Below are 27184 nucleotides of genomic sequence, written 5' to 3' on the forward strand. Positions count from 1 at the left end.
GAACAAGAAAGAGTCACACAGCAGTTAAGAGAACAACCAAAAACATTATTAATTTTTTTTTCAAACTTTATTTTTTATAATAATAAATATATAAACGATAAACTATTTTCAAACTTTATTTTTTTATTAACATAAATACAAACAATAAACTAATAAACAAAATGTAACAACAATAATACAAAACAACAAAGCGGAACACTCCTGTGGGAACCACGGATGTCGACGACAGACCTGGAAAATCAAAAAGATTGTTAAAAAAACAACAACATGGTATTCTCAACAAAATACCACATGAAACAAATCACAGATATATAAGCTAACAAAATTTTATATGTTTAACTTACAAAAACTGTAAATGTTGCCGCTTTAAAATATTTACTGAATGTGAGGAATTTTTTTTGCAGAAGGCACCACGCCCACAACGTTTTTCTTCAGTGGTGAAGAAATTTTTTACTTTTTCCAAGGGGCAAACAAAGACCAATGCCACCTTCTTCATTCGCAAGATTTGCCAAAGTGTTCTGTTATGAGGGGGTCCTAACAAAAAATACTCGTGCGGCACAGCAAGTATGATGAAACACCTAAGGACCCTTCATCCAAACAATCTTGCACGAGAAGAGTGCAAACAGATGAGAAACACTCCTGTTCTGTATCTGTAAAAAAGAATCGCAAATAAATGTATATTAATAACTTTCAAATTTATACTATTCCATTACTGTACACACACATTTTATATAAAGACTGACTAAGAAACTATAGCCCTGAACCACAAGTGTGACAATTGTTAAAACACTACATGCATAGTGCATATTACTTTGAAGCAGTTCATGCCCTAAAGCCTACCTCACTAAAAGACAACATGCTAACTGACTAAATGATTAAAGTACTATAAGGAGACACACTGGGTGAGTGACAGGGTGTTTGCTAGAAGAGTATAGATACTAACTAGGGAATTGAAGGTGTGAAACACAACTTTGTAGGGGATTAGAGGACTGCATTAATACTGCATAGGCATTTAAAGCAGTTCATGTGCTAAGGCCTGGCTCACTGCATGACTACTTGGGTACTGACTGAATGATTAGAGTACAGAAAGGAGAGTGCCTAGGTGAATTTATAAGTGCTAGGCTTTTCGCACAGGGAATGGATTAGTACTTGGTACTGAATGAGTCACTAGAGGAGTGCAAAGGCAGTCACAAGTGCTGGACTGTATGGATACTGACTAGGAAATTGAAAGTGTGAAAGACAAGTGTCTAGGTGGTTAGAAGACTGCATGCATAGTGCATAGGGGTTTGAAGCAGTCCATGTGCTAAGGCCTGGCTCAGTGTATGAATACTTAAGCACTGACTGAATGATTAGAGTACTGCAACAATAGTATCTTGGTGAATTTATAAGTGTTCGGGTTTTAGCACAGTGAATGGATTAGTACATGGTGCTGAATGGGTCACTAGAGGACTGCAAAGGGAGTGACAGGGTATTTCCTGGAAGTGTATGGCTACTGACTAGGGAATTGAAGGTGAGAAAGACAATTGTGTAGGTGGTTAGAGGACTGCATGCATAGTGGATAAGGGTTTGAAGCAGTCCATATACTAAGGCCTGGGTCACTGGATGAGTACTTGGGTACTGACTGAATGATTAGAGTACTGCAAGGAGAGTGCCTGGGTGAAATTATTAGGGTTTGGCGCAGTGAATGGATTAGTACATGATGCCGAATGGGTCACTAGAGGAGTGCAAATGGAATGACAGGGTGTTTGCTGGAAGTGAACGGATACTGACTGGGGAATTGAAGGTGTGAAAGACAAGTGTGTAGGTGCTTAGAGGACTGCATGCATAGTGGATAGGGGTTTGAAGAAGTCCATATGCTAAGACCTGGCTCTGTGCATGAATACCTAGGCAGTGACTGAATCATTAGAGTACTGGAAAGAGAGTGTCTTGGTGAATGTATAAGTGTTTGGGTTTTGGCACAGTGAATGGATTAGTACATGCTGTTGAATGGGTCTCTAGAGGACTGCAAAGGAAGTGACAGGATATTTCCTGGAAGTGTATGGATACTGACTAGGGAATTGAAGGTGTAAAAGACAAGTGTATAGTATGTTAGAACACTACATGCATACTGCATAGACATTTGAAGCAGTCTATTTGATACTTGGAAACTGACTAAATAATCAGACTACTTCTAGGACAGTGCTTAGGTTTTCAGTTCTGCCACAGTGAACAGAATAGTACATGGTGGGAAACATCCTTTACCACGCAACCATTACAACGCGGTATGGTTACATCGTGGTTTTAACAACAAAAGTCGTTACACCGACTTGCACTGGAGGGCACTCTAGACTAAGGAATAGTGTGAATTACTATCCCAACACCTTCCCTACTGTACGTAGACTGGAGTTGGAATAGTAATTCACACTATTCCTAAATCCAGCGCCCTCCAACGCAAGTCGATGTAACGACTTGCGTTGTCAAAACCGCGATGTAACATGCCGCGTTGTGATGGTACGCGTTGTATCATCATACATCCGTACATGGTACTGCACCTTAGTGTCAAACCCTGACTCATTTTATCAATGCATAAGCAAAGACTAGCTTCTAATGCTACTAAAACTTGACAACATGAGAGGTTTTAAATTAGTTATCTGTCAGCAAATACACGATGTTACCAAATGCTTCTCTCACAGTGGTTCCCAAATGCACACAGACTCACAGTGTGATTCTAGACAACAACCACTATACCTAGGAGTTTACCAAAAATCATTCACTACTGTGGAAGTGGTAAGCGAACTGCACACAATCTTCATATTTCAGGACTGCACTTTTATGTCAAAGCCTGACTCATATAATCAAAGCATAAGCAAAGACTGGCTTCTAATGCTACTAAAACTTCAAAATATGACCGGTTTTAAAACAGGTACATGTCAGCAAATACACGATGTTACCAAATGCTTCTCTCACAATCCTTACCCAAATGCACACAGACTCACAGTGTGATTCTAGACAAGCACCACTATCCCTATGAGTTTACCAAAACTCATTCACTACAGTGCAAGTGGTAAGGGAACTGCACACAATCTACATATTTCACAACTGCAATTTACTGTCAATGCCTGACTCATATAATGAAAGCATAAGCCATAACTGTCTTCTAATGCTACTAAAACTTGACAACATTACATGTTTTACAACACTTATCTGTCAGCAAATACATGATGTTACCAAACACTTCTCTCACAGTGGTTCCCAAATGCACACAGACTCACAGTGTGATTCTAGACAAACAACACTATCCCTAGGAGTTTAACAAAACTCATTCACTACAGTGGAAGTGGTAAAGGAACTGCACACACTCTACATATTTCATGACTACACTTTAATGTGAATGCCTGACTAATTTAATCAACACATAAGCAAAGACTGGCTTCTAATGCTACTAAAACTTGACAACATGACAGGTTTTAAAACAGTTATCTGTCAGTAAATACACGATGTTATCAAATGCTTCTCTCACAATCCATACCCAAAAGCACACAGACTCACAGTGTGATTTTAGACAATCAACACTATCCTAGGACTTTACCAAAACTCATTCACTACTGTGGAAGGGGTAAGGGGACTGCACACAATCTACATATTTAAGTACAGCACATCAGTGTCAAGGCATGACTCATTTAATCAACATATAAGCAAAGACTGGATTCTAATGCTACTAAAACTTCACAACATGACAGATTTTAAAACAGTTATCTGTCAGCAAATACATGATGTTACCAAATGATTCTCTCACACTGATCCCAAATACACACTAACTCACAGTGTGATTCTAGACATGCACCACTATCCCTAGGAGTTTACCAAAACTCATTCACTACAGTGCAACTGGTAAGGGAACTGCACACAATCTACATATTTCAGGACTGCACTTTTCTGTCAAAGCCTGACTCATTTAATCAAATCATAAGCCATAACTGTCTTCTAATGCTACTAAAACTTCACAACATGACAAGTTAAAACAGTTATCTGTCAGCAAATACACAATGTTACCAAATGCTTCTCTCACAGTGGTTCCCAAATGCACACAGACTCACTGTGTGATTCTAGACAAACAACACTATCCCTTGCACTATACCAAAACACATTTCTTCATCTAGAAGTAGTACTACATTTTAGTATAGAAACATAACATAACTCATTTCACAAATTCATAAACAATGACTGGTTTCTAATTCTACCAAAATATAAAAACTGCACAGTTATCTGTTTACAAACACATGAAAAACACAAATGCTTATCACAGAATGGTTTCTACATGCACATCCATTGTAGAGAAACAATGTACTCCCTACACTTTAGCAGTAAAAATACATTAGTCTGATTACAATCAAAATAGTCTACATACATCCCCTCACAATTAAATAACTCATCTTTCAAGTTCTTTTGTAGATTAGGAAGTTTATCAATCACTCACCATATTTTCTTTTACAGAATCTCTGCACTGTGCACCTCTCAGCAAAAGCAAAGAATGAAAAAGTTTCCCTTTCATTTTCCACACATATACATGTAAACATCAAATCACAATCCTTCGCACATAAACTCAAAAGCAAACACACATTTCTATTGGTTAAACATTTCAACCCTTTCCAACTGAAATACATTTCAACCCTTCTCCCAATCTGCCTTCTGCCTGTTACCATAGAAACAGGTCATGGAACACTGCACTGAGCTCACAGGTCACAAGTTCAGCACACAATGTTCCTACACAAGACAGGAAGTGTGCTTCACTTTTCAACATATCAGCTTATCATATATAATGTTCCTTACAATCTGTTTTTGTTAACCAATAAAAATCATACCTTTAAAAAACAGAAATATACACCCTACCTTTCAGTGTCATACAACCAATGATTTCTTGTCGTTTTTCAAAAAACGTTGCCGTGGATCCGCGCACCCACCGCGAGAGAATCCGTGCATCCAACGCGATAGGGTGCGCGCAACGTGCGTGCATTTCCCCGTGTTTTTTTTTAAAAAGGGGGCCCCAGGGGGTCCTTCTGGGACCCCCTAAGCCCCTCTAGAGGGTCAGAGTATTTTCACTCTGCCCCCTTTATATATTTTACACACTTATTCCCCTTGCTTCTTCAGCCTCGCTTCTACTGAGGCAGAAAATGGCCGCCAACAGTTCCTGGTTTCGAATGTAGAGAGACACTCGACAGCCAATTAGCATTCAGCGCGCGATCGGGAGGGTGCACGCTCGGTTCGGAGAGGGTGCGCGCTCGGTTCGGGGAGGGTGCGCTTACGGTGCGGGTACGGTCCGCAGATCCTCCGCGGCCATAGATATCACTAACTTTTTACCCTAATTTTCTCAGGAACTACTGAACAGATTCACACCATATATGCAAAAGGCAAGAGTCCGAACTGAGGACTACCTCTTTCCCAAATTTGGTGTCATTCCGTTCAGCGGTTCGGGCTGTAGCTGCGACAACAGATCCTATGGGAAATTGCATGGGGAAAACGTGTTTTGGGACCCCCCTTTTTTCTTGACCCCCGCTTGACGGATCACCGCAAAACTTTCAGGGTAGGAGCGGAGCAGAGCTGGCCAAAAGTTTGGAAAATTTTGCGAGGATTTGTCAACCGGCGCCAACGTTATTCCTAATAGAATGTTGCGGATTTCCTATGGAAAAAAGGTCCTAACTATAACTATCTACTGGCGACCGCCAGTAGATAATATATATATATATATATATATATATATATATATATATATATATATATATATATATATATATATATATATATATATATATATATATATATATATGTTAATTGCTACTTTTTGAGAAAAGTAAGCATTTAGGTACTCATATTACATTTTTTATTATAATTACATATATCTTGCTTTTTGTTGCCTTTTCAAAGTTTGTGGGTGATTTACTGGTTTCTTTTATTCTGTTGGTTGAAGAAAAAGCTGTTAGTTTTATTGAAGGGTTACACTTGATTTGTTGGTTTCATTTAGTTAGTGCCTGTTTATATTTATTTTTTTGGTTATAAAAAATACTTTCTATTTTTTGTTGATGTAATTTATTTCTCTGCTGTTGCTTTTGTACTGTAGCCCATAGAAGGGAATAAAATACAATTATTTGATAGTTATATTTTGTTTGTAGGAATTCTTTTTAGGTCTATTAAGTTAAGATTTAAAATTAGTTAAGATATATGCATACTTGGTTTTATGTATTTCATTAATGTTGATTTTGTTCTTTCTTTTGGGACAAAATGGTGGTTTGGGAATTTCTAGGTATATTTTTGGTCTAGTTTAGTAAAGAAATAATGGTTTAGTAGGTTTATTTGGTTAATTATTTTTTAGTTAATGTTATTTACTTATTTCATAAGTTTTGTTCTTACCTTTAATGAGAGCTTTTATGTTTAGTTGTATATGTAGGTCTTTTTCGTCGTGTTGTCTGTCTGGTAAAGTTTTGTCCTTCTGCAATGATTCTCTATTTCACTGAAATTTTTGAGCTAATTAATTGATTTCTTTTATAGTGTTTAATTAGTTAGAGTCGTCTATTGGTTTCTGTAATTGATGTTTAAATGTATTGGTTGGGATAGCGTCTGTTTGAATTTTTTGCCAGTTATAATTTGATTTGTATAAGTTTATTTGTATTTATTTAATGTGTCTTTTTATTTTGTTATAGTAATATAATTAAATAATATGTGGTAATAAATGTTGTATGTTATTTTTATGTTTGATAGTGGGAATTATTTTTATGTTGTAGTATTTGTGTCTTTATTTGAATTACATTTTTTAAGTTTATTAGTTTGTGTTTTAGTTTTCGTATTTGTGTCATTCATTTTTTAATGTGTGTTTTAATGTTTGAATCACGTTTTTTGTTTCTGTTTTTTTCAATTGTTGAACTATTTCCTTTTGATGTTTAAATGTTATTTTAATGTTGAGTTAATATGCATTTTAGCGATGTTTGTTTTGCCGATATTATGTGTATCAATATTTTTGTTGCATTATCTCTTATTTTTTCATATTTTTGTGTACTTTTTTTGTAGTCGATATTTTTGTAGTTGATAAATATTTTGATGATATTTGTTTTTGATATTTGTGTCATTTCAAACTCTCAGGTTTCGCCCTGTACATATGTGTTTTGCAGAGAGCGCAAGTTGTCAATAAACTGCAGCATACATGCTATAAAAAATTGTATGACGTAGACTCAAGGGTTTATAAAATTGTAAAATATTTAACCTGCACCCTGTTAAAATGTGTTCTGTCAGAGCTCTCACTAGAGAGGGTTCCCTTTCTAAAACCAATCGTATATCTGCTTTACTCAGACAAAAGGTCTTTATAGAGGGATGGGTTTCTTACTAAAACCTTCAACACTCAGGGAAGGGAAGGGAAGGATCAGCAGAGACATCCATGCTGTCATAAAAATGAATCATTTACCCTGTATAAAGTTATAAAAAAAGACACTCTTTCAATAAACAATGACATAGAGAGTCTCCACTCCCATAAACATTGATGAGAAATTGCTTCGTGTTTCTCTGGAGCTTTCTACACCGATCCTTTCTCTTTTTTGCTGTTCGCAAAGTGAACAAAATACCCTGTTCACTGTGGGAAAAAGTTCTCTCCAGAGAGATTGTTTTATTATGAAGCATTTCAAACCCAATTTTCACCCTCAAAAAAGGTCTCACTAGACAGGCTATGTTGTTATACGAAAGCAGCTTTCAACCTGTATACATTTATAAGAAAAGGATCTTTCATCAAACTCGACCATACAGAAACTTCACCCTTTCAAAGTGTATTAATAAAAGGGCTGGTGTTTCCATGGACCCCTTTATAGAGATTATTTGTCCTTGTCAGAGGTGTCAAAACAGAGATTGCTGTTTGTAAACTGACTCATACACCCTGTTGACTCTGAGAAAAGATTTGTGGAGACAGATGAATTCATTACTAAAGCCCTCCATACTCACCATTTACTGTGTAGAGAGCAGTCTGCAGAGATGATGTGCTGTCATAAAACTGAACCATTCTCTCTGTATAGATTTGTAGGAGAAGGAGTTACTCTTTCATCAAACTCTGCCACAGTATCTCAAACCAGTTTAAATATGTTATGGTTTAGTGTGTGTCTAACACCTAGTGCATTAACCCTTTACTCTGCTCAGAGGTGTCAATAGAGACCCTCATGTGTATAAACCCATAAATACACCATGTTGCATCAGAGGAGACACTTTGTACAGGGCTGAATTACTCACTAAAGCCTTTTACACCCAGCCTTTAATTTCTAAAGACCTATTATTAGAGAGGGAATATCGTGATAGAAGTGACCCATATATTCCGAACAGAATTGTGTTACAAAGGTTTACTTTTACATCCAACTTTACTATCCTCAATCTGCACTCTGTTAGAATGTACAGAGGGCCTACTGTTTCTATGAGACCTTTTACACACACCTTGCACTATGTTCAGAGATATCCATAGAGAGCTTGCCCTTTGTAAGCCCATACAATACAACATATGATACTAGCTCTCATTAGGGGGTCATTAGGATGGTGGGCGGACTTTGTCCGCCCGCCATACTCTCGGGGAATGGGACCGCCCGCCATCGGCTCGGGGGTCCCTTTGGTGGTATTAGGATGCACCCGACACACTGACGGGCATATCCTGCATACTTGACATTGCGGCGGGCGGTGCTCTCAGCACCGCCCGCCACAATGCCAAGAAGGCATTTCATGCACTTCCATGCACAACATGGCCATGTTGTGCATGGAACTGCAGGGGGTACCATAGGTACCCCCATGTGCACCCCCCACCCCCCAGAATCCCTGGGGGCCCGCTACAGGCCCCCAATGTGAAAAACCGCCTGCTTTTTCTTGGCTACAACGGGCACGTCCCCGCCTGCATAGTAATATGGTTGGCTGTGTCTACCAGACACCGCCACCATATAAACTGCTTTTCCACCCAGTAGGCAATCGGGCTGATTGCATACCGGTGGAAAACCGGCGGACGGTCTTCCAGTCCGGCGGGGTCCCCCCCACCTAAGTAATAGCAGGGGGAAATTTGTAGCGGGCGGAAGTTTTTTGCGGGCAGATCGCCACCACCTACGGGCGGTGACGATCTGCCCATTATCCTAATGAGCCCCATAGTCTCTGCTAAGAATCAGTAGAAGGACTTTGGTTACACATTAGTATAAGATAATATGTCTGTGTTATCAAATTATATCATACAGAATGTATAGCATGTTGAAATGTATTAGCACAGGGCCTAGTTTTTCTCTTACTATTGGTACACAGACTGTCTATTTTTCACAGAGTAATCACAAGAGAGGATGGCCTTACTGTAGTGGACCAAACGCCCTGTTTGCTCAGAGAAAAATATTTTTACAGAGGGATACATTTCTCTGCAGAGCCTCTCACATCTAGCCTTAACCTTAAATAGATGTCTTGCAAGACAGACAATGTTTTCGTTAAGAAAACATTGTCTTAAAATGTAACATTATAAGGACTAATGTTTCCAAGGACCCTTCTATAGAGATTTGTTATCCTTTTCAGAGGTGTCAGTAGAGAAACTGCTGTTTGTAAAGTGAGATAGATACCCAGTTCACTCTTAGAAACGATCTCTAGAGACAGATGGTTTACTTATTAAAGCATTTCACACCTACCGTTTACCCTGTAGAAACGTGTCAGAATAGATGGTGCACTGTTATAAAACTGAACCATTCACTCTGAATAGACCTGTTTGATTAGAAGTTACTCCTTCCTGAAACTTAACCACACTCAATCTGTTCCCTTTTTACATATGCTAGCAGAGGGTCTCGTTTTTTCCTAAATCCTTATACTCTAACCCTTTCCTCTGTCCACAGGTTTCAATAGAGACCCTGCTGTCTGTAAACCCATTATTATACCATGTTATCTCAGAGGAGACACATTTGTACAGGGTTAAATTACTCACCAAAGCCTTGTAGACACAGACTTCAACCTCTACAGACCATTAATAGAAAGGGAATGTAGGATAGAAATGAGCTTGCTCTTCGTAAACCCATACAACACAACAGAAACATTTGCCTAGGTTTTTCTACACAAACCATTAGGTCTCTGAAAAGGATCAGTAGAGTGACTGCTGTTACATGGCCAAGGCTGGACTCGGGACTTAAAACAGCCCTGGCAAAAATTATAAATTCATCACCCATGTGCAGACATGCTAATGCGTGCTAGAACCAGAGCAGCTCTTTTGAAGTTGCCTCCGGGATCGCGTAACGTGCACCATCACTCCAAGGGTCAAAACCAACCTCCTGGGGCTCCAGACTCCCAGGAGATTGCCCACTTGCTGGCTGGCCAGTCCCCCATGCATGGTAGTATAAGATGAGATCTCTGTTTTATCAAAGTTTAAAATACAGAATGTATAGGATGTTGAAATATACTAGCGCAAGAACTAGTTTTTCTGCTAATATTTGTACACAAACTGTCTATTGTTCTCAGAGGAACCACTAGAGAGGGTGGCCTTACTGTAATGAACCAAGCATCCTATTCACTCAGAGAAAAATATCTTTAGAGAGGTCCCATCAGACAGGCAATGTTTTCATAAAAAACACATGTATCCTGCATACTCTTATAAGAAGAGTAGCAGCTCTTTTATCAAACTCTACCATACAGAATCCGCACCCTTTTAAAATGTAATAATATAAGGGCTTGTGTTTCCATGGATCCTTCTGCAGAGATTCTTTATCCTTTTCAAAGGCGTCAAAAGAAAGTTTGCTGTTTGTAAAGTGAGATATACATCCTATTCACTTTGAGAAAAGATTTCTAGAGACAGATGGCTTGTTTATTAAAGCCCTTCACACCCAAGTGGAGGTGTCAGAAGAGATTGTGTGTTGTTATAAAACTGAACCATTTACTCTTTATAGACGTGTATGAGATGGAGTTACTCCTTCATATATCTTTACCACACACAATCTGTACACTGTTTACAAATGCTAGCAGAGGGGCTAGTGTTTTTCTAAATCCTTATACACTAATCCTTTACTCTGTTCATGGGTATCAGTAGAGATACTATTTGGAAATCTATTAATACACCATGTTCTTTCAGAGGAGTCACCTTTGTACAGTTCTGAATCACTCACTAAAGCCTTTTACACTCAGCATTTAACCTCTACAAACCTATTAGTAGAGAGAGAATGGTTGGCTACGCAAACCATTTACTCTATATAGAATTGTATTACAATTGTTTACTTTTACATCCAAATTTAATTATCCTAAATGTTCACTCTGTTAAAATGTAGTAGATGAGGACCTAGTGTTTCTTTGACATCTTTAAAACACACCATTTATTCTGTTTAGAGATATCAGTAGACAGGTTGCTGTTTGTAAACCCATATAACAAAGCAGGTACGACTTCTTTAAGTTGTTCTACAGGAACCATTAGGTCTCTGCTAAGGATCAGTAGTATACAATAGGATCTCTGTTTCATCAAAGTCTATCATGCAGAATGTATAGCATGTTGAAAAATATTAGCAGAGGGTCTAGTTTTTCTGTAAATATTTGTACACAGACAGTTTTTTTTTCTCAGAGTAATCTCTAGAGAGGGTGGCCTTACAGTAGTGAACCAAAAACCCTGTTGACGCAGAGAAAACACATTTACAGAGGGATAACTTCCTCTATAAAGCCGTTCACATCCAGCCTTCAACCTGAAGAAAGGTCTCACTAGACAGGCAATGTTGTCATAACGAAGCATTTACCTTGTATACACTTACAAGAAAAAAAACCCCTCTTTCATCAATCTCTACCAAACAGAATCTATACCCTCCTCAAATTTGATAATAGAAGGACAAGCGTTTCAAAGGACCCTTCTACACAGATCCTTCATCCTTTTCAGAAGTATCAATAGAGAAATTGCTGTTTGTAAACTGAGTGATACACCTAGCTCACTCTGAGAAAGGATCTGTAGAGACAGATGGCTTCATTACTAAAGCCCTTTACACTCACAAAAGGTTTTTTAGAGGGATGAGAGCCTCAGTAAAGCCAGTCACACCCAGTCTTCATGTTGCAGAGAGATCTCTCCAGAGAGACCATGCTGTCATAAAAACCATCCACTTTTGTCATCAACCTGTACCATACAGAATCCACATTTGCTTCAAATGTGATAATAAAAGTGCTAGTGTTTATCTAACTTATTCTACACAAACATTTGAGTCTGTATAAAAGTGTCAATAAGAATTGTGTTCTTAGTAAATTGAACCATACAATAATCTGATATTATTGTAAAAGGTCTGTGAGAAGCAGAAAAAAATATAATGTGTCTTTCATTGTCTCTTTAGGGCTCGTAGTCGATTAAAGATGCAAATGAAAGAGCAGAAGAACTTAAAACACAGCTACTACAAAGAAGTCTCCAAACATGGTACACAGGAAGGAAAAAAGAAAAAAAAGAAAAAAAACACAATGCAAAGTTCCTTCTGCAGGTGTAACTCGTAATAAAAAACCTATACTTTTTCAAAACAATATGAAGCTAGAGAAGGAGAGGATAAACTGGACATATTCATGAAGAAAAATTTCCCAAATCTTTGTCAGACGTTCTTCTGTAGAAGAATGGTGCATAATATGAGGAGCATGACGACAATGAAAATGAGAAAATCAGCGCAGCAGCAGAACAAGTTGAGACTTTAGTAGATAAGGCCTTTCAGTTATTTATTCTCATCTCATTTTGAAGAGAATGAGATGTTTATATAAGCTGGTTAATTCACTCAAAAGGTGTCATCAAAAGGTTCAAATTAGTAAAACAAATCTTTGCACTATTTTTCAGGTAGAGTAGAAACACACTTACAGTACTAAGGCCATTTTTCGTGATGAAAGCTACTTACAGGAAAATGAGTTAGTGTTTGCAATTTACAAAGATGCTTTTGCCTATGAAATAAATGAAGTTACATCAATTGAAAAAGAAAAATTATTGTGTATAAATGTAGAAGATGAACTAACTAATGAAGTATTAGGTCAACGTCCTTGACAATCAGTTTTTGAATGAAAGTGTAGAAAAGTATGCAACATAAGACAATAGTCTATTGACAAACTTAGGGGTATATTCACAAGAACGTGTGATAACTACCGCAAGAGTAGCCTAAGGCAACTCTCAACATCGCAGCCTATCGTGGTAAAATATCGCTGTGCCAACCAAGTGTTCACAGCATGGCGGTAGCATGCGATAGTCACCAGATAATGCGTCAAATGTCAGCGCCAAAAATCAACGCCACACCGCAGAAATGCGAAACGCGAATGCAAAAAATCATACGATGAGGCCAATCGCTGTACAAAAAGTAGCGAAAACCTGCCACAGGCTTGCAAATCCCATGCGTCTGGCGGGAGAATGCACCACAGAAACAGCGCACCAGAAACAAGCCAAAGCCCGTAGCAACATGGATGCACCCTGACCCAGCGCAGAGGCCAACGTGAACCCCACAACCCCCAAAGACCACCAGCAAGGAACAACGGGGATGGGGACGGCCGAGGAGAAGAGGTAGAGGAAGATGGGGTGCAGTCCGCAGCAAAACCAGATCAGCGTCACGGAGGTGACAGAACACTACCAGCAACTGACCCACAAATAGACCAGCTGGAATGCAGTCGGAGTGCCGAGGAGGCCAATCGAGGAGGTCAAGAGGTGCTGGCATGATGTGACAACCTAAACCAGGCACAAACCCGCTGCCAGCAGGATGGCTGTATGGGGACAGGAGGTGACAGTCCTGCACCACAGGAGGAGCTGGAGGAAACCGAGGTCACAGTCATCAGTGTGGAGACGGTGCAAGAAGTAGGGAGTATGGACACAGCTCGAGAGGACCTGACACAACATCAACAGGGTGAGTAACGACCAGGGACTAGGAGGACGGGGGAGATGGGCACAGTGGCACACATGCACAAGGAGGTGTAGCACACTGCACACCGACAACTACCCTGGATCTTGTCCCTTATCCTCTTGGCACACTGCAGCACACACACATAGCAAGAACAGCACACCCACATTGACAACAACGTGGTACAATGCCAAAGCCGACACTGCAGAACAGAGGACACAACTGGCTCCGCACAGGCACAGAAACATGCCAACTACATCTGACAGAGCACGAAACCGTAAAATGGAAATGTACGCGTATGACCTCACATCCGTCATGTAGTCCAAATGTACACTGTCCCGCAGCAGCAGTCAGCACCTCCCAAACAGTCACAATGTACCTTGTCATACAGTCTGCATGTAACCGAGAACAATGCACCAACATACATGTCAACACAATGTCAACATGCATCTCCCCTTCACATTGCAGAGGGACACACAACACCTCCAGCAGAGCACAGTAGACAACACATCTATGATGCCAGAGAGGACCACCACACCTTCAACACTGGCACCCTAAAACAGCCCATGGACATCCCACGCAACCCACCACCAGGACCCGGGCAGCCAAGCTACTTAGAGGAGAACACAGAGCCTGCAACAGACCACACAGCAGGGAGCATCCGCAAGAACAGCTGGCTCACAACACTTCACCCACCCACACATGGCACCCCAATGTCATGTGTCAGCACGCCAAAAGGAGGTGGCCCAACAGGTGTGGCAGGGGTCCGAACCCATGGAAGGTGAACTAGATCACATACGTTTGTGTCAATTACCCTTCAGGGACCACCTACACCCCACAAAGGAGACCCACACTGCCACAGGGACACATGCAGATGCACATTCACAGTACACAACCACACCCAGGGTCATGCTCATATCAGTCACACACCCACATTGGCCCTCTGTATGACTGCCCAGGCCACTCCCCTTACAAATTGAGTGGGTTACAACAAAGCTACATGTTCATGCTCAAACCTGATGCCTGCGGTGACATGCCTGTATCCGCTGTACACAGCACAAGGTAATGTCGTAGGACCCTAGGCCCCCATGCACACAACAAGACCACAGGGACACACACAGACATGATGTTGAACTAGCTACCGGCACGTGCACCCGGCCCCTTTTTTGGGAGGGCCACATGTACAGTGATACCTGTGCTGGATGTGTGTGGGGTGGGCCCTCAGGGAGTTGTAGGTGCTGGCAACAAATACAACAGTTAACACAATGAATACGGAAACAGACAACACCAGCATCACAGGGACAACTGTAGAGCATCATGGAGGTAGCCTGAGCAAGTCCAGAGGACACACAATGAGCAAACAGAAGTGTCCGTGAGTTGCAGCGCACTGAGGTCTGGGCATTGCAGCTGAGCGTGCCCATGTGAAGAAAAAGTCTCGGATTGTGTCCCTTCTAGATATTACTGATGCAGATGCAGTGGGGTGAGTTACACCTGCATCATCTTCCTCATCAGCGTCCCAGAACTCCCACACTGCTTGTGGTGACATCGCAGCGCAACCTCTACAGAGCACAAATCTCAATCCGTAACGGACGATGGCTTGCGGTGCACTGAGTCAGTGGCACCTGGAGTGCCGAGCAGGGTATCAGTCTGATGATGGCATCCACACAGGTTTGAGCAACTCCGTAAGTCTGTCAGGACCACTGTTTCGACTCTGGCAGATGGTGATTGCCGGTGGTGGCATGTGACGTCTGGGCTGGTCAGGACTCGATTTGGTGTGTGAGGCCTGGTGGACCGCAGTTGAGGCCACAGGCAGCGGACAGCGCAGACACATGGCGTTGATCACCCTAAGGCCATCGCCTCAGAGGCCACCCAATATCTCAGAAGGTTGGATCCCGGACCTGACCAGCACAAAGTTAGTGGCCTTGGATGCACAGCGGCTGGCACAGGCACCCTGCCATGGGATGGTGACTTCCAGTGCACTGAGGTAGGGCGACGCACAGTGACTGGGTCCTCATCAATGTCGAAGGTGAATGTGGTGGAGTCTTGAGGTGGACAGAGGAAGGTGTCCTCCAGGGCATGATGCGGAAGGTCTGATGTTATCCGGAAGCAGCAAATGGTGGAGTGGAATGCGATAGCCTCGTTTTCACCACCAATTCGGTATCAGCTACATGAGGAGGAGAACTAGCCCATAGTCCATAGATTCAGATGCCACAAATGTACGACCAGAGAGTGTCCATGAATGTCGGGGAACAGATTTAGTGGTACCAGTGCTGAGAGGGGATGTAGTCTGCGAAGATGCCGGTACACTGATATGAACTCCGCCATCGCTAAGTCAGGACTCTGTGACCTACTGGACCGTAGTGTAGGCCGGAGGCAGCGGTCAGCATTGGCCCACACCCACCTGTCGTTAGCTCACGATGCACAGAGTTACTGACACCAGGGCAGTTGTCGGTAGTGTTCGATCACCTCCGTAACGATGATCCTATTCCATCTGGACTGCAATGCGTCGTCCACTTGCGCCTCACCTTGCATGGGATGATATGTTACTGCCTTTGAATAATCGATGTTCAGTTCCAGTTCTGTGGCCTACTCTTGCGCAGCGTTGGTCGAGTGCAGTAGTCTGCGTAGGCCCACAGACACAGGTGGTTGTAATGGTATGCACAGACTTGGTGGCACCACATTCAAGGGAGTATAGTGACATGAACCCTGCCTTAAATAATGGCCACTGCCATGGTGTAATCAAGACTCAGTTCCAAATGTGTGATCTACTTGAGGCCGGAGGCGGCAGTAGAGTACGTCAACAAGAAAGGTCTAAAGCAGACTTGTGTTGTTGAGGCCATGATGGTCTGAGAGGCTGCCAAGGTCATGGGCCTCGGGCTTGGAGCTTGCACAGGCACGTGGTTGCCCTCCTTGACACACGCCGGTGTCAGCAGGTGATCAGTGTGGCCTGGCTGTGGCTGTGCAGGGGCGGGGCTGACGGGTTCGGGTTGCAGTGGGCCGAGGTACGGCAGACACACAGGATCGCAGGCAACTCCGCTCATGAGGACGGTGTCGGCCTCATGGCATGGTGAGAGGAGCCGCCTGGCAAAGGCGTTGGGCTTTCCGGAAGAGGACCACGCCCAGAGCTACATGCTGTTTATTCACACCCCTATGCTGGCCTGGCATATGCCAGGCTATACCACTCTGCTCATGCTTACGGGGGGACGTAACTGGCAACATTTCTGCAAACCCTCCCACTGGCCGGGGTGACATGGTTGCGTCCACTGTCCACTACACTCCATACACCAGCGGTGTATGTCGCCATGGATATGGGTGTGTTCGGCATACTGCGGTCTGTCCAGCACATCTTTGCCACTCTTGGCATTGTGTGCTTTCCCAGTCATGGTTTGCCTGCATCCTTCACACATGCCTGGTTGCCACCTCTCCCCACATTCGGCTAGTGTGTGGATGAGGTGCCTTGCCATTGAGGGCTCATGTTCACGGCTTGCCCAGGTTACTAATGTGAGTTATGTTGTGTCTGGTGGGTGGGCATGTTGTTTGGCATGTTGGTTTTTATTTTGTGACATGTGCATTGCCAGAGTTGTGAGTTGCATAGTTGTGGAGTTGAGGTGAGTGGGTGTTCATTTGGAACTTGCCAAGGGGCAGTGCATTTCCCTTGGTGCCATCCTGGGGAAGCTGGTTGCTGCTAGACTGTTGGAGGATGGAGGAATCGTGCACAGTGGCTGGGTATTTGGAGGCAAGATTGGTGGAGGTTCCACTGTGTTCGGTTGTTTCCTGCACATTGATGTGAGGCGTGTGCTTTCTGTTGTGGTGGCTGTGTGCTGTGTCGGCAGGGTGCACAGTGAGGTGTGCTGTGGATTGCCCCGACATGTGCTTGCATCCAGCTATGGCGTATGGGCCTTGCTTGGTGTCCAGCGGATCCTGCGCATTGTGTTGGACGTATAGGGACTGGGATGACAGGCTGATGGTGATGTCCAGGTCAGGTGTGAGGGACTTGGATGTGGCTGGCTGTGTGTCTTCTCCGGCTGTGGTGGCTGTTGGTTGGGGGAATCAGAGGCCAACAGGTGCAGCACAGCCAGCAGCTTTGTGCGGGGTATGATGTTGGTTGTCCGTTGTGTTAGTGCCGTCAGCCTGTTGGGCATTGTTGGTCAGGATGCGTACGATGGTTGTCCTTTTGAGCCTGTGGTGGGCAATGACATTGTCTGGTGTTGGGTCTGTGTGGCTGGTGCATTTCCTGGGGGTCCGCTGTCTTTGACTGCGCTGCCTGTTTGGTGGTCCTGGGGGGGTGCTCAGGGTGGGTGTTGGGGTGCTGGGGTGGTGGTGGTGGGTGTTGCGGCCCTCTTGTGTGTCCGGCCCACATGACCAGTGGATCCATGGCATCTGTTGCCCTTCAGATGTGGCTGTGGTCTGAGCTCCATTTTGTGTTGTGGTCTGACTTTGCACCAGGTCAGAGCAGGTGTTATTTTCCTGCTGCTAACGCGCCTTATCGTCTGTTTTGTGTTGTTATCGCAATTCTGGCTGGTCGTTGTGAATGTTGTGGAGTGGTGTTGTCACGGCTTAGGGCACGGGAACGCCCACTCTGCATCTCATTAGCAATAGTTGCGCGGGTCTTCTATGGCGATATTTTTTGCGCCTGCTATCGCGGGTAAACTGGTGCTGTGGGCTGTTAACACCAGCTTGTGAATGGGGCAATCGATTTATAGCAACTTTGGCTGCGATAAAGTGCAGTTAACTCAGCGTTAGACTCTTCTTAAACAAATACAGATGAGGAAATGTGAAACAAAAAATTTAACTATTGCAATGCTCTGATCTTTGTTAAGTTAGGAGACTGACAACCCTTCAAGGACATTAATTGTCTCGCTCATCACAATAGATTTGTGACAGTACTTTCCATCACATACGGATACTGTCTGTGCACCACATAAATGTTGGCGGATGGTGTTCTTGTGGGCTTCGTGGTTCTCCGGTGTTTTTTTCTACAGTTTTCGGCAGGTTTGCGTCTAGGTCTGGAGGTCTGCGGTGAACCAGCTGGCATTCTTGTTGGTGCATCTGTTGGAGGGTTTCTTGAATGGGGTGAGAGTGTTGGTACAGTCGTCGATCCAGCGTCTGAGGTTGCTGGCGGCCTTGTCGGGGTCGATGGGGACAGCGGGTGGGCTTCGGGCGAGGACGCCATTTAGCTGGTCTTCGTTGATTTTTCTCCAGCTGTGGCGGGGGATCTGTGGAGTGCGGTGGTGTGTGGTGGGTTTCCGAAAGGTGAAGTGGATGCAGCGATGGTCGGTCCAGTGGAATTCGGTGGTGCGGCTGAAAGAGACGTGGGAGCTTGTGGAGAAGATGGAGTCGAGCGTGTGGCCGGCGGAATGGGTGGGCGTTGTGACGAGCTGACTGAGTCCGAGGTTGGTGAGGTTGTCAATCAGGGTGGTGGAGGTGGTGTCGTTGTTGTTTTCGAGGTGGAAGTTCAGGTCTCCGAGGAGGATGTAGTCTGTGGAGGCGAGGGCATGCGCGCTGACGAAGTCGGCAATGGAGTTGCTGAACTGAGGACGGGGTCTGGGGGTCTGTAGACGAGAGATCCTCTGAGGGTGGTGTTGGAGTCGGTGTAGATGCGGAAGTGTAGGTTTCGGTGGTGCTGAGAGTGTCGTCAGAGTTGATCGAGACCTTGAGGGTGTTCTTGTGGATGATGGCGATTCCTCCTCCTACTCCATTGGTGCGGTCTTTGTGGGTGATCTTGTAGCTGTCCAGGATGGCTATGGCGATGTCGGGTGCCGAGGAGTCATTCATCCAGGTCTCTGTTAGGAAGGCGACGTCTGGGGCGGTTGAGTCGAGTAGGTCCCAGAGTTCAACGCATGTTTGTGGGCCGAGCGGGTGTTTGAGAAGGATGCATCTGAGGTGGTTGCGTTCTTTCATGGTGGGTGGGTTGGTGGATCAGATGCTGGTGAAGCTGCAGTTCCGGCAGCAGAAGGTTCCATGGGTGCGCTTCAGGGTGGCCAGGAAGCAGGTGTGTGATCGTCTGGTGTTGAGTGCGTGAAGGGTGCTGGCATCATAGCGGACCGGCGCAGAGGGGCTTGCCTGAGGCACGCCAGCGGCGCACCCGCTGAGTGCAGCCGCGCAGCAGCTCCCATATAAGGGGATGTGGGAGGGAGGAGCAGCTGGGAGGTGGGAGCGGGGCAGCGAAGTGGTGAGCAGGGGGGGCGGGGACGCAGCGGCAGGGAAACGGAAGGAAAAATGGGAGGAGAGCAGGCAGAGGGGCAAGCACAAGAGGCACAAAAGTCAGAAAACGGGCCAAGGAACAAGGGCAAAAAAGGCAAGAGGGGCAAAGTACAGGGCACAGAAGGCAAAAAGGGCAAATCACAACACAAAGGGCACAAGAATCAAGGCAGAAGGAAAGTTACCAGGCGAACGAGGCAGAGGGGCCTCGAGTTACAGAAGTGGCAGAGAACGGGAGCGAGCAAGAGACATGTGCACACAGGTGGTGCTGTGCGGCGTGGACGAGCGACCTGCCTGTGGACAGAGTCAAGGGTCGCTCTCCTCACTGTGCAGCGGCCGCCATATAAGGTGAGGTGGGAGGGAGGAGCAGCTTGGAGGCGTGATTGGGGCAGCGAATGGGTGAGCAGGCTGGCGGGACGCAGGGGTTGCAGCGGCAGGGAAATGGCGGGAAAACGGGCAGAGAGCAGGCAGAGGGGCAAGCACAAGGGGCCCAAAAGTCAGAAAACGGGGCAAGACACAAGGGCACAAAAGGCAAGAGGGGCAAAGTACAGGGCACAGAAGGCAAAAAGGGCAGATCACAACACAAAGGGCACAAGAATCAAGGCACAAGGAAAATTACCATGCGAATGAGGCAGAGGGGCCTCGAATTACAGGAGCGACAGTGAGCAGGAGAGACGTGCACACAGGTGGTGCTGTGCGGCATGGGGGAGCGACCTGCCTGTGGACAGGGTTGACCGGCCTGGGAGCTGCACCGACACCCACCGACCATGCTCGCAACCTGGGGTTCATCCTCGACTCAATGCTCTCCATGACCAAGCAAGTCAACGCCGTCTCCTCTTCCTGCTTCAACACCCTCCGCATGCTCCGCAAGATCTACAGGAGGATCCCCACCAACACAAGAAGAAGGGTCACCCAGGCCCTCATCAGCAGCAGGCTGGACTACGGAAACACCCTCTACGCGGGAGCACCGGCCAAACTGCTGAAAAGACTACAACGCATACAGAACGCCTCCGCCCGGCTGATCCTCGAGATCCCTCGACACAGCCACATCACACCCCACCTGAGAGACCTGCACTGGCTTCCATCCAACAAGAGGATCACCTTCAAGCTCCTCACCCACGCACAAAAGGAACTCCACGACACAGGACCAGCATACCTCAACAGCCGACTCACCTTCTACACCCCAAACTGCCAGCTCCGCTCCACTGACCTCACTCTCGCCACTGTCCCCTGCATCCGAAGAATGACCTCCGGTGGCAGATCATTCTCCCACCTCGCCGCCAAGACCTGGAGCACCCTCCCCATCCTCCTACGACAGACCCAGGTCCTGCTAACCTTCAGGAGGCTACTCAAGACCTGGTTATTCGAGTAGTAGCAGCACCCCCACCAGTTCCTTGAGACCCTCACGGGTGAGTAGTGTGCTTTATAAGTGCCATGATTGATTGATTGATGCCCTCATGTGCCTACTTTGAACTATGGACTGGCCTCTGGACTTGCTCTTGTCTACTTTTGATGCCTATCTGGGTAATATGTAGTACAGACAGTTACTCCTGTTATTTGCTTTGTCAGTGTCCTTGCTTAATAAAAACTTTTCTGCATGCGTATGGTTTCATGTGACACATGCTCTGTATGCCACTTTAACATTGCCAATGGCTTGTTTCACTTTTTCAGAGTTTGCCAGAGGTGACAGGCACTTCAGTTTTTCTTGACTCTGAGGCTTGGGGTGCAATGATGGTTGTTTGTGATGATCTACTGTTATCCTAATCATTCTTTGGTCAGGTTTCTAAATTGTACACGTCATGTTAGGATGCACTACCAGCACAGAGCGGAATTCTATCCACAGGATTACAGACAGGCTGGCCAGGGTCCATCATGTCTGTGTGATCTTTCTTGATGTGTGAACAGCAGTGTCGATGTATGGTCATCTTGTGATGGCCTGTCTTCCTAGTCACATGGGTACATTTGAATGTGTGCACTTGAGCTATCATGAAGTGTGAAGGGGGTGACTTTGTCAGTAGTGTTGATGTGTGTGTGCCCCTGTAATGCCAACTGCACACATGTATGACCCAGGAGCTGTGTGCCTGTTTGTTTAAATTGTCAGCCCTGTACTTGTGATTGTGTTCACATGTAGGAGTTGTTGGTTGTACACTGTGCAGTGTGTTGGTGTGTCCTTGCACTCCTGGGGGACACCTACTTGTTGTTGCTGCCAGTTGTGAGTATGTAGTACGTAGAGTGTGTGACTACTAAGTCTGTGTTGTGTTTTGCTGATCAGCCATGTGTCTTGTTACTGTTTGTGCTCACTGCGCAGACCTGCTCAGCCACACTAACATTATTTGTGATGTTTCTCATGCATTGCTGTCACTTGACCCATTTTTGGCTCCAGTATGGTATGTGGGATGTGGAGTCATACCATCCCCTATCTGTGCTTCTGATGCCTACCCATTGTGAGTGCCTTCTCTATGTGTTTGTGTACAGTACACTACTGACATGTCCACTAATGACGTACACACCACTTCAATCTTATGTCACCTACCCCTTGGGTTGCCAGTGTTTGAGCCTTCCCACCACTTCATTAGTTACACTTTGCGTTGTGGTGCTGATCTGTGCACAGGACCAATGTGCCACTCAGGACAGTTTCCCAATTAGTTATGTGTGATTTTCTTGTACTGGTTTGCATTTATGGTTGCTCATGTGCAGTGCAACTGCTTGTGCTGCACAGTCCTCTGGACATGTTGTTTGCACCTGGGTGTCCCCGAGTTGTGCATCTGTGGGTGTTGGGTAAGCTGTATGTGTGTTTGTTGGGGTACTGCTACCCTTCCTGAGTGTGATGTTGTCTGTGTGCTGTGCTGATTTGTGTTGTGGGAGTACACGGTGTGGCACTGGGAAGTGTGTGCTACTGATTTGGTTGGTGTGCACACACTGCTTGGTGTGCATGCAGTGTTGTCAGTGTATGTTGCCTTGTACTTGCCTGGTGTGCATCCCCCTGATGTCCAGCTGGGTTTGCTATGTGATGGATTGGCATGTGCATCTGTAGTGTTTTTGTTGTGAATGTATGCAGTGTTTGGGCTGTGTTGGCTCTTTCTGCTCACAGAGTGTGTGATGTTCTATTTGCATGACATTGTGTGTGAGTTGTTTGTGCATTGTGATACATTCTGATGTGTGTTGCAAGTGTAGTGTGCATTACTTGTATGTCTGTCACAAGCAGCAAGGTGTATTATTGTTACTGGGCTTGTTTTGAGTGCACAATAGTGCTATGTCCTCCTATCTTTGACCTGTCACTTGTCAGGATTGTGCATGTGCATGCTTGTGGTACACTATGACACAATGTTGACTTGATGGGTGGTGTGGTGTCTCTGTCTGTGTTAGCTTATTGTCCTATTGATCACAGTTTGTGTTCCTGATTGTTTTGAGATGATGCAACTCTTGTTTGTATTGGGGTATGGTGTTTGTGCATTGGTCTTGAGTGGCAATGTTGTGTACTCCCAGCCGCGGCCCGTGGAGGGAGTTCCGTGGGGCGGTAAGGCGGGGCGGGGGAGGGGCAGGGTGGGGGGTTCTAAAAACCGGAATATGGATAATTGCAGATAAGTAAACAATTAAATAAATAAAATGAATTTCGTAGCGCGCGCTGCATCGTATTTTGTGACAATTCTTGGCCCTGTGAGCTTGCTCCATGCTGTAAATTCAGCGCAAATGACACCATTTGGCATGCCAGAGGGCACTCCTTCTTTCTTAAGCTCTAGTAGGTTTTCTACTTGAGCAGCAGCTTTCTCAACGCAGTGGTGAACTGCCTCAACTGCCCCTGTTGAGAAAATTTCACCAGGTGGCATTCTAGCACCTGAAAATCGTGGTAGGGGATGTAAATTCTCACTCACCAACTTAATGTTAGTGTGCCGTCCGCAAGAATAAACTCTGCTGTGCAGCGGTTGGCAGAGTTTTGCAGGATCTACACGTTGCAAGCATAGCACGGAGTGGGCAAAACTGTGCAAACTTCTCCGGCAGAGAAGAGTTTATCACCAACCAATAAACTGCAGTACTTCTGTCCATCTCTACCTTAGAAATTCACAAAAAAACAAAGGTTAAAGTACCAATATAGTTAGGTGTGAGAAAAATATTTGTTTTACTTTAAAAAAAATAAACCTTTGAAATTCACTGAAAAAAAACAAAGGTTAAAGTAACATTATAGTTTGGTGTAATAAAAATAACTGTTTTTGTTTCAAGAAATCCCTAGAAATTCACTGAAATAAACTAAGGTTAAAGTGGCGTTAAAGTTATGTGAATATGTCAGTTACAACATTATCATTGATGACATCACTGATGACACCAGCCAATGAGTGTGTTAGTTTGCTTTATAGTCATAGTGGCAAGTCGCTACTATATTACATTTCTACCTAATTTTCTACAGCCTGTGTCCAACATTGCTTACAAAACGCATATGGGCCTAATGCATCATAGGTGTGTAGACGTATTGAACACATTATAAATCATGTATGTTTTAATTTGAGATGTCATCAGTGATGTCATAAATGATGTCATAGACCATGTCGTGAGTGCTATACTATGTGAGGTCAAAAGTGGTGTATAGCTGGGGCGCAAGTTATATCTAGCTCTGCTAGCTAGAACTGGTGAATTTCTGTGTTTTTTTGGTTTAGAATGTTAATGTTGTCACTGACATATTCACCTAACATCACTTTAACTGTTGTTTTTTGTGAATTTCTAAAGCTTTTTTTAAGAAAAGCAGATCTTTTTATAACATCTAACTATAATGTTTCTTTAGCTTTTGTTTTTTTCAGTGAATTTATAAGGTTTGTTTGCGAGTCCTACATAATCGTCAAAGATGCTGTCGATGAGGGGCTTGCTATGCAAAGGCCTGCATCGAGGATGCATTGTGCAGCAGCAGCTTCAAAAGGAGACTGTGGGCTGTGATGGGAAGCATCGCCTTGCACCGTTTTGAAAGCAGAGCTGTGAGGAGATGTGTCTCAGGACCACAGCATGGCTGGCAGAGCACCTTCAAGTCCACTTCCAAGGGTCCAGGACCTGAGCGGCACCACTTGGGGAGCAACACTCACAACTCGTAGAGTCCAGGGTCCAACTTTCTAAAAGTTACTTTTTCAGACTGGTGACTTAAAATCTGACTTTACCATTCAAGAGGGTTTTGAAAACAATTCCATAAACACCAATCTCAATATTCCTACATGCTCCAAATTGAAAGTTATCGCTTATTAGATGCAATAAGGGAACCCAGTGCTGTCCTATGGGGATGCAGGCCTTGCAGTAGTGAAAAATAAGTTTTTCACTACTAGGACATGCAAAAGTTAAAAGTACTTGCCCAACCTTTTGAAAACATGCTCTGTGGGCTTTTTAGGGCCTACCAAGTGGTGATTTATGCACATCAAAATGTATGTTTAGCCCTGCAAATTGTTTATTTTGCAGGCCTGAGACATGTTTAAAAGGCTATTTAAAGTGGGTTTGCACTATCAGTCCTGCAGGCCCACTAGTACCATTTAATTCACGGGCCCTGGGTATAGGTAGTACCACTTTACTAGGGACAAACAAGTAAATTAAAATATGCCAATTGAGTGGAAGCCAATGTTACCATGTTTAATGGAGAGAGCACAATCACTTTAGCACTGGTTAGCAGTGAGTCACAAAACGAAGTCAGCAAAAAAAAGAGAGTGAAGGCAAACATTTTGAGGATGACCCTGCAGAGAGGGCCAAGTTCAACAATGTAGTATAACAATACATGCAATTACCTTGAGGCATTTGGCCATGAGAATTTGGAATATTAAACCAATGATAGATGCAATTGTAATTTTCCTGAAGAACTGCAAATACATGATGTAAGGGACTGAATATCAGACATCTGCGAATATTACAGAAAAGGAACACTTCTGAAAGTCCGTAATGCTGGTTTATTGCACAGAGCCAAGGCCATACTTATTTGCATGCAATTATTCATTATTTATTAGACTTCAGTGATTTCATAGGTTCAGACATTTACTTGTACTGAAAATAGTGGGTGGTCTGTCTAGTAGCTGAGAAAGACCAGGTTTACCAATAGCTGTGTGAGACTGACCCTTCTTTTGAAGCACTGCCTTACTGGGGCCTGGTATCCCATGATGGACAAGGGCCTGAGTGCTTCTGCTGAACGAGCTTCATGGTGCAGAATGATAACATGGCACTTACTTGTCAGTGAAGGTTCTCCCTGGTCGGAAACTTTTATTAACAACGTGTGCTTAAACTGCATCCCAGAAAATATCAAACTGTCATAATCCAGCCCATGGGGCCCTATCTGGAAGAAAACAGGAAGATGTAAAGACACAGTGCACTCGATCCTTTTGTCATTCAGATTATAAATGTTTCACATGGACTGTCTACACTAATAGGGCCACAGTAATTGTAATGCCTGAGATGCTTAACTTAAATATTAACTTAAATATATGAACCTTATGTTGAACATTTGATATAGCTAAAGAACAGTTTATCATGTGATAAGTCCTCCACACATTTGGACCCACTGTCAATGACAAAGGTAGAAAGCACAGATGAACAAGAACCTGAAAGGGTGCAATAAATGGTCAAGAAGAGTCCAGTGGCCGATGAAAGACGGATGAGGGAGAATCAGGACTGCACCGCCTTTGTATCCGGCACACCGGCATGCGATAGTGCGGCTGGGGAATTCAGAACTAAAGTTCGGGCACCGCCACGTATTATTTTACAAATAAAGCACTGAATGGATACAATGCCTGCGAGTGGCTGCGCATGATTTAAATTCACTCTCTTTTTGCTATGAAAAACTTTGATTGTGTGAGATTATAGAAGCAAATTGAAGTTTGGAACTGTCTATTTGTGGAACTCTGAAACTAATATTACATGTTAGCTAACATGCGCTAGAGACTGTGCATTACTCTATGAATGAGAAAACCAAAAAAAGGTAAAGAGCATTCAGAAACACACCGAATGAAGGGTGTGCACGTAATGACATAGGGTTTTGTTATGACTACGGCGGTCCATGGGACCGCCATAGTCACGTTGGTGGTCCGACCACTGTCACACTGTGGGACCGCCCACTGTATTATAAGTTAGTCAGTCGGACCACCACTGAACGACTGCTACCACCGCAGATGAAGGATTCTGGGGCAGTCTGGCAGCGGCTCAGGGCCAAAATA

At 44.2% G+C, this 27184-nt stretch overlaps 1 protein-coding gene across 1 annotated transcript in view; it reads right to left on the reverse strand.

The window, feature by feature from the left end:
* Positions 1 to 27184, reverse strand: part of LOC146855235 (cadherin-related family member 4-like) — a 767858-nt gene that overhangs the window by 311014 nt on the left and 429660 nt on the right. Inside the window, exon 15 of the mRNA XM_085650585.1 lies at positions 26202 to 26307. Coding sequence (XP_085506711.1) covers positions 26202 to 26307 — 106 coding nt within the window. The remainder of the gene's footprint in view (positions 1 to 26201; positions 26308 to 27184) is intronic.

The sequence above is a fragment of the Triturus cristatus genome, chromosome 4_1, assembly GCF_964204655.1.
Source record: "Triturus cristatus chromosome 4_1, aTriCri1.1, whole genome shotgun sequence".
In the NCBI taxonomy this organism is placed as follows: Eukaryota; Metazoa; Chordata; class Amphibia; order Caudata; family Salamandridae; genus Triturus; species Triturus cristatus.